The sequence below is a fragment of the Protopterus annectens genome, chromosome 2.part0 (genome assembly GCF_019279795.1).
Source record: "Protopterus annectens isolate FY-2018-M chromosome 2.part0, PAN1.0, whole genome shotgun sequence".
Taxonomy (NCBI): Eukaryota; Metazoa; Chordata; order Ceratodontiformes; family Protopteridae; genus Protopterus; species Protopterus annectens.
Genome location: NC_056728.1, coordinates 251,929,331 through 251,941,513, shown reverse-complemented (window position 1 = coordinate 251,941,513; position 12,183 = coordinate 251,929,331). Strand labels below are relative to the sequence as shown.

At 46.4% G+C, this 12,183-nt stretch overlaps 1 protein-coding gene across 1 annotated transcript in view; it reads left to right on the top strand.

Annotated features, from left to right (window-relative positions):
* Positions 1 to 12,183, top strand: part of LOC122792731 (cingulin-like) — a 1,533,502-nt gene that overhangs the window by 1,094,804 nt on the left and 426,515 nt on the right. The window contains exon 14 of the mRNA XM_044060313.1: positions 5,216 to 5,341. Within this exon, the coding sequence (XP_043916248.1) occupies positions 5,216 to 5,341 (126 nt within the window). The remainder of the gene's footprint in view (positions 1 to 5,215; positions 5,342 to 12,183) is intronic.

The window sequence follows — 12,183 nt, the reverse complement described above, 5'->3', positions numbered from 1 at the left end:
CAGGCACAGGTCCAAACCTACCGATGACGCTTACGTTAAGCTAGTAGTCAGTCCTCCGTTACTCATTGAGGTGCATTCGCAGCCCCTGATGCCCACTTCATTTGTCTCACAGGCCACTGCTGAGACCCTTTCGGAGTCCAGTATGCCGCAAAACTCTTCTTCGTCTAAGGATCCTTTGGTTGGCTCTACCTTGGATGGGTCCGGAGCCGCTGAGCAGGCACCGGCTTCAGAGGAAGTCCTTTGCACCACCGAATCTCGGCAAAAACCAACGTCTTCTTTCACGACTACTGTTCTTTCGAAAACTACCAAGTTTCTTAGGCCCAGAGTTCGAACCACACCCAAGAAACCAACTACTCACTCTCAGGCGCAGTCTCAAATGCCTAAAATGGTGGAAGACCTTATCATGCTGATCAGGGGAAGCCAATCTACCCCTCAAAAAGGAAAAGATAGCTGTCCCCAGTAGTTTTGTCTGAACAAGAGTCAGATGAATCTGATGCATCTGACTGAAGACATGCAACCCCCCCCCCCTCCATTTATGATGATTATGATGTAGAGGAATCCATTCCTTCAGCCTCTCCCCCAGAAGATTTTTCCTCTGGGGAAACTCTGCATACCTTAAGGGAGCATTTCCAATGGGAGAGTAAGGACTACCCTCAGTCCAAAAAGAGACTCGGGGAATTCCTAGATCTTCCGCAACAAAGACCCTTGGCCATCGTCCCAGTCTTGGATGTGGTAGATGATGTTTTCTGTGAATCCAGCTTGACTCTTGACTCCCTACCTCCTGCTCCCAGAAAACCAGACAGGTACCACATAGTCCCTGACTCACACAAATACAGTTTTAAAAATCCAGCAGCTGACCCTGACGTCATTTCTCAAGGGCCAAAAGGGATTAAAGCAACCTCTGCTAAGAATCCCACCCCCTCAGTCAGGGATTCCCGAGCATTAGACAGATGGGGTAGAAAAGTATACACCTCAACTACTCTTGCTATCAGGGCAATAAATTGTCAGTTCCATATGCATAAATGTCAGCAACATACCTTGGAATGCCTTAAACAAAAAATGTCTTCCTTTCCTGCTTGGGCAGAATCTAAAGATTTACAAGAAGTAATGCATTCTGCAAGTCAAGTAACTAAATACACTTTGCACAGTGGTTTTGACACCCTAGAAGCTTCTTACAGGGCAGCAGTCACTAGATTTGTCATTAGAAGACATGCATGGCTTAAGGAACAACCCGTGCCAGACCATGTCAGATCTAAATTGTTGGATGCCCTCTTGCACAAAGATAACTTATTTGGCACTAAGGCAGAAGAGGTCTTGAAAAAGATGGAAGAAAAAGCAAAATTTATGCAAACAGTTAAAAGATTTCGTCAGGTCCAGCAGGCATTGTCCCTCCAAGCACTGGTCCTTTCCTGCTTCGAGTAAACAGGCCCAGCCTAGGCCCCATGAAAACAGACCCTCAGACAGCAGCGCCAGGGAATGCAGAGATCTAAGCAGTGGACTACCTCCACTTCAAAACCAGGGAGTTCTAAGCCACCCCCTTATGGTAAAAACTCACAATGACTCCCCTCCTCCTGACCTCCCCTCTGCTCACCTTCATTTGCCCCTAGGAGGAAAACTCTCCTTTCATTCAAGCACCTGGACCACCATTACAAAGGACCAATGGGTTCTGAACATGGTGTCTCTGGGATACAAATTCTCCTTCCACACCCTTCCATCCCCAAAAGGGTTCCCAGATCTTCCTCCAAATCAGTGGGCAGTGGCTTAAAAGCAAATCCATTCCCTGCTCTCTTTGAGGGCAGTAGAGCATGTTCCTGCAGAACAGATAGGCCAAAGCTTCTACTCCAGACTTTTTCTGGGGCCCAGAAAAGAGGGCACCTGCCCCCCCCCCCATCCTTGATCTGTCCATTCTAAACACCTTCCTGGTGATCCCAAAATTCAGAATGCTCACCCTCCAGCAGCTGCTACCCATGCTCTCCAAGAAAGCTTGGCTAGCCACCCTGGATCTAAAAGAGGCCTACCTCCACATTCCTATCTGGGAATCATGCAGAAAATGTCTCCGCTTCAGGGGATCTCAACACTTTCAGTTCTCTGCACTTCCCTTTGGCTTATCTACTGCTCCCAGAGTTTTCACAAAATGTCTGGCTCCCGACATTACTTTTTGCAGGCAAAGAATTATTCAAATTTACCAATACTTAGACGACTGCTTAATTCAGGCAGATGGTCAGGAAAAGCTGCTCAAGTACCTGGCCTTTGTAAAGGACCTACTGACCTCCCTAGGGTACACTATCAACGAAAAGAAAGCCAAACTTGTACCCACCCAAAAAATTATATTCCTGGGAGCAAGCCTGGACAAAGCATTCCAGATGGCATTCCTTACACTAGAAAAGCAAACTTACCTGACAGCCTGTTTCTCTCAACTAGCCACCAGACCCCAGTTATCCGCAAGGAAAATCCTGCAAGCTCTGGGGTTCATGGCAACTTGCATTCTACTCATTCCATATGCCAGACTGCATATGAGGAAACTTCAGTGGTTCCTAAAAAGCCTTTGGTGTCAACACTCTCAAGACCTGGAAACTCTATACCAATGATACCTTGCATAAGGAAAGAGTTTCTTTGGTTGGCAGCAGCATGCTACCACAGCAAGGGACTACCCTTCTCACCATCCCACGCCGCCCAGACCCTCACTACAGACGCATCAGACTATGCCTGGGGTGCACACCTGGACAAGCAGGTGCATACAGGGCCGATGGAGCCCACATCAAATACATCTGCACATCAACCAAAAAGAGATGTTAGCTGTCCAGCACGCATTGACAGCTTTCCAGACCCCTTCTCTCACCAGGGGCTCTACTGATCAAAACAGACAACACCACTGTGATGTGTTACATCAACAAGCAGGGAGGGACTCACTCCTACCCTCTATGCAGGCTCGCCATGACCCTTTGGCACACAGCCTCAGCCATGCAACTACACCTGTTAGCACAATTCCTGACAGACTCTCTAAACTCTCTGGCAGACAACTTGAGCTGAAATATTCTGGACCCACATGAGTGGCAGCTTGACCAAAGAATCTTCACCTTTATAACTCAGAAATGGGGCACCTCGAAGGCCGACCTCTTTGCTTCCCACTCCAACCATCAGCTCAGCAAGTTCTGCACCAGGGAGCCTCACTGCAGGGCCTGAAAAGTGGATGCTGTATCCTTCCAGTGGGTCAACCTCTCGGTCTATGCATTTCCCCCACTACCTCTCATTACCAGTGTACTGCTCAAAGTAAGGGAGGAAAAACTGAGGACAATCCTGATTGCCCCAGACTGGCCACGCCAGCACTGGTACCCACTTCTGCACAGCCTGTCCCCTCTGCCATCATGGCATCTCCCTCAGATCCCAACACTCCTGACCTATAATGAAGGAGAATTCATGCATCCCCAATTGCAGACCCTCAATTTGGCAGCCTGGCTTATTCCCTGACCCTTGAACAAGTTGCCAATCTCAGTAAACAGGTTCTAGATGTTATACATGAGGCCAGACACCCTAGCACTATAAAGTCTTATGCTGACAAATGGAAAAGGTTCTACACCTGGATCCAGGCTAAAGGAGCAGATATGGCACAGCCCTCCCTACCTCTCATCCTGGATTACCTAGCTGACCTACTACACAGTGGTCTCTCCTTTTCCTCTATTAAAATTCATGCCTCTATCTCTGCTCATTTCAACACTGAGCAACCTCTTTTCTCACACCCTCTCGTAAAATAGTTCCTAAGAGGGTCTAGCAATTTGAGGCCACCCAGAAGAGCACCTACCCAAACTTGGGACCTAAACTTTGTGTTGGAAAAGCTCACACTGCCCCCCCCCCCCCCCAGCAGCTTCAGCAGAGTTAAAGTTTCTGTCATGGAAGACAGCCTTGCTTCTGGCCATCACTTCAGCCAGAAGAGTATCCGAGCTACAAGCACTAATGGCTGTAGAGCCAGTCATCATTTTCCATGCTGACAGGGTCTCCCTCAGGACTAACCCATCCTTCATGCCAAAAGTGGTGTCCAGTGTGGCTCTCAACCAATCCATTCTTTTGCCCACCTTTTTCCCTAACCCACAAAACAAAGGGGGAAAAGGATACTGCACTCTCTAGATGTGCACAGACAGCTCAGATTCTATTTACACAGGACTAAACCATTCAGAAAGACTGATCAGTTGTTAGTCAGCTTTGCTGCAGGAGCAGAGGCCAAAGCCGTATCCAGACAAACCATTTCCAAATGAATAGCACACTGCATCCATTTCTCCTACAAGCAACATGGGAAACTTCCCCCTGAGGGGGTCAGGACTCACTCTACCAGAGCAGCCTTCACCTCTGCAGCTTTCCTCAGAGGAGTCCCCATCAGGGACATCCTGGAGGTTGCAACATGGACATCTGTTCATACCTTCACTAAGCATTACCACCTGCTTATATTCTCCAAATCCAGGGCAGGTTTTTCCACTGCAGTCTTGCAGGGCATCCTAGCCAGCCCCTAGTCTTATTGACTGCCTCCACCCTTTTCCTCAACTTTGGGAATCAACCCAAATGTGATGACTGCAACAGTGAAACATGAAGAACATAGTACAGTTGTGTAGATGTTTGAGTGTATTCACTGTTGCAGTCCTGGTTTCCCTCCCTTTCTCTCTCTCTCTCTCTCTCTCCTTACAAGGAACTTTTTAGTATTTACTTTCTACTGGTGGGGTTCTTCCACCATATCCTGGCTCCCACTTGGGGGCTCCTGACAAGGCAAGAAAAACTAATGTAATGGTGTTGGCTGCCTTACTTTATACTACTGACGACCTGACGTCAGTCCTAACAGCAACCGACGCAGAAATGCTAAGCCTCTGGTATTCGGGCCGACTAAAGGCTACCCTGGCAGGGATAACCCAAATGTGATGACTGCAACAGTGAATGCACTTGAACATCCACATTTATGGTAAGTGTACACAACTGTACTTTAATATACCTGTCGTAAAGATATAATTTTACTGTATGACTGGAAGCCAAAGTGGGACAGATTCACTGTACTTTGTGACTGGAGGTCATAGTGACAGATTCCTTCATCAGTCCATGTTGGGGGAAGTTAATGTTTTTAGACATTTTAAAACTATTCTGTATGTACAATAAGAGTGCAGTTTGGTTGGCTTATGGCTGTATACAGACCCACAGCCAACAAGTTCTTATTTAATGAATACTTTTTGAATTACAGGGAAATCGCAGTGTATCCAGTCTTTCAGCTACAACCCTTGCCTCCCTGGGGGGCACATCCTCCCGAAGAGGTAGTGGAGATACATCCATTTCTGTAGACACTGAAGCATCACTCCGTGAAATCAAGGTAAGAAATGGGAAGATACTAGGGCAGGTTTGATTGTTTCAAAAGTATTCAAGGCTAGTAGATGATTCTTTTCATTGTTTGTCACGTATTTCATTGTCAGAATTTAGGCCAGTAGTAGGGAAGATAATTTAATGTATTAATCTGTGAAATATAATGCATTTTCCATGCTGCACTTTGTCTTAGGTCTGTACGGCATCTTATTGATGAGCCTGACAGAACAAGTGGAGGCTGCCCTTTGGCTTTGAACAGCTGGCAAGGGTCAGTGGGGTAGGACCAAATAGCTTAGGCTACTGCAGCAGTGATGGATATATTGATGCTAATTCTGTCAAAGTCAGTAAACATAAATTGTGCTCACAAGTGTATTGTTCAGTGTTTATATAAAGCATTTGTGTCCCTTTTACATTTTTTATTACTGAGATGTTCAGGTATATGAAATTTGAGTAATTTAAATGTCATCCCTATATAAAAAGGTCCATTCGGAGTCCGGTATGCTGCGAGATGCTTCAAATATGGAACCCACGGATGGCTCTACCTTGGATGGGTCCGGAGCCGCTGTGCAGGCACCAGCTTCTGAGGGTGTATTCAGGCCTATGGACTTGCATATTAAAATCTACGCCTCCTTCATTACTTAGGCCTAAATCTCGATACATGTCTAAAAAACCTATGCTCAAGCCTCTATGCCTAAAATACAAATGATAAGAATGGCTGAATAATAACTCTAATCAGGGGTAGCCAACCCCCTCTTCTAAGAGGCCTAGGACTGAGGTTGGTTATGAATCTTCTGATCAGGATTCTGTTTTGTCTGACTCTTCTGATGACCTGGATTTGTCCTTACCTAAATATGAGGATTCTGATGCAGAGGAGACTCTTCCCTCTGCTTCCCCTCCTGAGGATTTTTCTTTTTGGGAAACCTTGCATTCTGTAAGGGAGCATTCCCACTGGGAAAGCCAGGATTTTTCTGATTCAAAAAAGAGGCTTAGGGATTTCCTTCTACCTCAGCATAGGCCTTTAGCTATTCCACCTGTACTAGACATTGTTGATGCTTTTTCGGAATCTAGTTTGGCCCCTGATTCCCTGCCTCCTGCTCCCAGAAAACCAGGGTCCCTGAGTCCCACAAGTTCCTTTTAAAAATCCTATTGCAGATCCAGAAACTATTTCACAGGGGCCCAAGTTCACTAAGGCTAAAAATCCTACCCCTTCTGATAGAGACTCCAGGGTGCTGGATAGATGGGATAAGAAGGTTTACACTTCTGCAACCTTGGCCATTAGGGCTTTAAACTGCCAGTTTCATATGTTAAAATATCATCAACATGTTATTGGACTGCTTAAACAGAAAATGATGTTGATTCCTTACTGTGTGGAAAATTACAGGATTTAATGCATTCTGCCGAACAAGTTGGAAAACGTACTTTGCAATGTGGTTTTGATTCATTAGAGGCCTCTTGCAGGGCTGCTGTTACTGGGTCTGTGCTCAGAAGGCATGCTTGGTTTAAGGAGCAATCTTTGCTTGATCATGTTAAAGCTAAATTGTTGGATGCTTCTTTAAATCAGGACCGCTTGTTTGGCTACAAGGCTGAGGAAGTTCTTAAAAAGATGGAAGATAAAGCTAAATCTATGCAAACTGTTAAAGATTTTTTATAACTTCAGCCTCCTAGATGTAGTAGGCACTGACCATCTAAGAATTGGTCCTTTCCAGCCCTTTCCAGGTCTTCTCAAGCCAAACCCTGACACAGCAAAACCCCCAGGTTTCAGTCCCAGGGGACTCGCAGAGCTAAGCAGTGGGGGGGGGGGGGGGCTCCACTTTCAAGTCTGGAATAATAAGACTCCCCCCTATGGTAAACTGTCTCAATGACTTCCTTTTAAAATTTCCAAGCACTTATCATGTGACTACCCCTTTGGGGGGAAAGATTGCTCTTCATGCAAAGAATTGGGAACTCATTACCCAGGACAAATAGTGCCCAGTGATACAGATTTCACTTCCACATGTTGCCAACACCAAGTGGGTGGCCAGACCTACCCCCAAATCACTGGGCAGAGGCCCAAAAACAGGTACTTTCTCTCTTATGCATCGGGGCTATTCATCTGGTACCAGAAGAGGAAAAGGGGCAAAATTTCTACTCGAAAATGTTCCTGGTACCCAGAAAAGACAATTCATGGCATCCTATCCTGGACCTGTCTACTCTAAACACCTTTTTGGGGATTCCAAAATTCAAGATGCTGACTCTTCACCAATTACTTCCTGTGCTAGGCAAAGATGCCTGACTGGCAACACTAGATTTAAAAGAAGCATACCTGCACATCCCAATCAGGGAATCTTGCAGAAGATACCTACGCTTCAATGCAGGCTACACACACTGTCAGGTTTTCTGCACTGCCCTTTGGCTTATCTACTGCACCCAGGGTATTCACAAAGTGCCTAGCTCCAGTTATTGCGTTTTGCAGGCAAAACAATATTCAAATATACCCATACCTGGACGATTGTCTAATTCAGGCAGAAAGCCGGGACATACTTTTGAATCATCTGTCCTTTGTAAAAAGGGTTCTAACTTGTCTGGGATACACCATAAATGAAAAGAAATCACAACTGGTACCCTGTCAACAAATTATATTCCTGGGAGCAAGCTTGAATACAACTTCCCAGATGGCTTACCTCACGCCAGAAAAGCAAATTCATTTGACAGCCTAATTCAAACAAGTGGCCACAAAAACCCTGCTATCTGCAAGATAAATACTGCAAGCCTTGGGGTTCATGGCTTCCTGCATTCTTCTAATTCCATATGCAAGACTGCATATGAGAAAACTACAGTGGTATCTAAAAAGTCTATGGTGTCAACATTCTCAAAACCTAGAAGCAATGATTCCTATCATACCTTGCCTATGCCTAGAGTTCCTTTGGTGGGCAGAGGCCTGTCACCAAAACAAGAGACTACCTTTCACACACCACCCCCTGCTGCCCAAACCCTAACAACAGATGCATCAGACTCTGCATGGGGGGCTCACCTGGCAGGGTAGTGCATTCAGGGCAAATGGAACCCAAGTCAAATGTACCTGCATATCAATCAAAAAGAAATGTTAGCTGTACAGAATGCTCTGACAGCCTTCAAGGAGCACATTCGTCCAGGACAACTAATGGTAAAGACGGACAACACCACTGATGTCCTTCAAGAATGCAACTGCAGTCATAACATATGGGTTGTCCTGCCTCAGGCAGCCCTCGGTTGGCCGGATTCCAAAGTCTGGGTCCGGCGTCGGCTGGTGTCGCCTCCTCTCCGACGTCAGAGCGGCTGGAGTATAAAGGCATCGGCCGACGCCATCTTCTTCAGTCTTTCTTGCCGCGCAGTGCCCGAAGCAGAAGCAGTTCGCAAGTGCCTGTCGGTCAGCTCCTGTGTTTTCAGTACCGAAGTCATCTAAAAGCTAAATACCCCGTTGGGGAACATTTTTTCTTGCCTCAGCCGATGTCAGAACAAATTGAGAAAGTTAATAATTGTTTGTCTTGTGGTAAACAAATACCTCATAAGGACTTCCATTCTTACTGCCTTCCTTGCCTGGGCCCAGACCACGACGTCTCTGCCTGTGCTGCCTGTGCTTACTTTAATAAGCGCACTCTCAGGCGCCGGTCAGAATTTGCCGAAGACTTTTTCGGTGAATCTTTCGCGTATATTATGCCGTCAGATCAACCGACAACTCAATCTACCAAAAAACGAAAGGACCGGGACCGACATCCTCAGCCCGCGTCCACCACCGATGCAACTCCTAAATCCTCCGCTAGTGCTTCGGTCCCTTCGGAAGCGGTAATTCAACCGCTCCAGGCCGACGACACAGCGTTAACACGTCCTTCGGTCTCGGAGACCTCTCCGGTGCCGGTTGTTGATTTTCCTCCGGAAACCGAAGTTCTGGATCTACCCGACACCATTCCCGTAGACAAGGTTACCCCTGCACGTGGGGCTGCAAGGCCTCCTGTATCCATGTCCGTCAAGGCCTTTGCACGTGCTAAGGCCACCAGCCAGGCCAAGGCCCATCCTAAACCTGCTGCTCAGGCCCCTTCTTCTGATAAACAGATCATGTCTCTTGCTGCAGATCTTATTTCTCTTACCAGGGGGTCTCCGCCTCACCCAAACAGAGGTTCTCAGCCACCTGCAGAGAAAAGGCCCAGAACTGAGCAGGCTGACAACCTCTCTTCAGATGAGGCCTCTGGGGATTCTGAGCATTCAGATACCCAAGAAGAATCCTTCCAGGCCTATGAGGACTCTGATGCTGAGGAATCAATTCACTCTGCCTCCCCTCCAGAGGATTTCTCGTTTGGTGAAGTCCTGCACTCTATGAGGGAACATTTTAAATGGCAGGGTCAGTAATTCTCTGATTCCAGGAAAAGGCTACGTACCTTCCTCAAGCTTCCCCAGCACAGACCTTTAGCTATTCCTCCAGTTATGGATGTTTTGGATGATGTTTTCTCTGACTCCAGTGCTAACCCTGATTCTCTCCCCCCTGCTCCTGTCAAGCCAGACAGATATTATAGGGTCCCTGACACTCACAAACATCTCTTTAAGGCCCACTCTGTGGATCTAGAAACTATTTCACAGGGCCCCAAGGGAGTGGCTACTTCCACTGCCAAGAATCCACTGCCAGCGGATAGGGAAGCTAGGTCCCTGGAGAGATGGGGTAAAAAAGTTTATACCTCTACCACCCTAGCCATGAGGTTACTTAACTGCCTTTTTCATATGTTTCAGTACCAGGATTTTTTACTGGATGATTTACAGAAAAAGCTAGCCTCTCCTGAGCCTATTGATAGAAAAGCATTGCAGGATCATATACATAACACTCAGCAGGTTAACAATCATTTTCTTCAGTGTGGTTATGATGCATTGGAGGCTTCATGTAGGGCAGCCATGACTGGGGCTGTGATACATAGACATGCTTGGTTAAAAGATCAGCCATTGCCAGACCATGTTAAAGTAAAGTTACTGGATGCACCTCTGGAAAAACAGAAGCTTTTTGGTGCTAATGCACAAGATGTTTTGAAGTCCATTGAGGAAAAAGCTAAATCAGTACAGACAGTTAAAGATTTCCTCCAGGTTCAGCCACCCAGATTCAGCAGAAACTGGCCTTCAAAGAATTGGTCCTTCCCAGACTCTGACAAGTTTCAAAAGGGAAAAAACAGGCGTGCCCGAGGTAGAGGGCAATACCGAGGATCCTACAGGGGCCGCCAATGGCAACCTCCAAATCAAAGAAGTGGCGCAGGCAGCCCAGCTGCACCACAAGGACAATCACAATGACTTGACTTTCATACCGCCTACAAAGGCTCAAAGAGAAGCACCTTTGGGCGGACAATTATCCTTATTCTCAAAAAACTGGCATATCTTAACCAAGGACAACTGGATTCTGGATTTAATAGACAAGGGTTACAGATTCCACTTCCATACTTTACCAATAAGACAAGGCATGCCAAACCTGCCACATCATCAAAGGGCAGAGGCACTCACTCAAGTTTCAAAGCTGTTAAGTATAAAAGCAATAGAAAGGGTTCCTCCTCAGGAACAAGGCCAGGGATTTTATTCAAGACTGTTCCTTGTTCCAAGAAAAGAAAACAAATGGAGGCCTATACTGGACTTGTCTACTCTAAATACTTTTCTCATTGTACCAAAGTTCAAAATGCTGACGTTGCAGCAACTCCTTCCCATGCTGGGCAAGGGGTCTTGGCTGGTCACTCTGGACCTCAAGGAGGCATACCTGCATGTCCCAATCAGACAAAGCTGCAGAAGATACCTCAGATTTCTTGCAGGGACAGAGCATTATCTATTCTCAGCATTGCCGTTTGGCTTATCTACTGCGCCCAGACTGTTCACGAAATGCCTGGCATCAGTAGTGGCACACTGCAGACTCCAGGGGATTCAAATATACCCCTACCTGGACGACTGCCTCATTCAAGCAGACAACAAACAAACCTTAATAGCAAACTTGGACTATGTCATTCAACTACTGCAGGCCTTGGGATACACAGTCAACATTCAAAAGTCAAGACTACTGCCATCCCAACAGATTATTTTCCTAGGAGCCAAACTGGACACAGAAACTCAAATGGCCTACCTCACAGAGGAGAAACAACAACAGTTACCAGAGTACTTCAAAGGCCTAGCAAGGCTCTCCCAGCTGACTGCAAGGAAAATCCTGCAGGCCCTGGGGTTCATGGCATCTTGCATTCTTCTGATACCTTTGGCAAGACTTCATATGAGAAAGCTGCAATGGTACTTAAAAAGCTTATGGTCCCAACACAGCCAAAGCCTAGAGGACATAATCCCACTCATTCCATGTCTGCAAAAAGAATTTTTGTGGTGGGCTCAAGCAAGTCAGTTAAACAAAGGCATGTCCTTCAACAAACCTCAAGCAGGTCAAATGATTACAACAGACGCCTCAGATCATGGATGGGGGGCGCACATGGAGGGCAGATGCATTCAAGGTCTATGGACACCAAGGGAAAGACATCTGCACATAAACCAAAAAGAGATGTTGGCAGTGATACATACAATCGAGACTTTCGAAAAATCACTACAACAAGGACATTTGCTAATAAGGACAGACAACACCACTGTCATGTGGTATATAAACAAGCAGGGAGGCACTCATTCTTATCCCCTCTGCAGACTAACAATGATTCTCTGGGAAAAATCCCTGAGTCTGAAGATACACTTGCAATCCCAGTTTGTGCCAGGCAAGGACAATGTACTAGCGGACAAGCTGAGCAGAAATTTCTTGGATCCACACGAATGGATGCTGCATCCTCACATTTTCTCACAAATAACAAAGACATGGGGAAGACCGGACGTAGATCTTTTTGCTTCTCACAT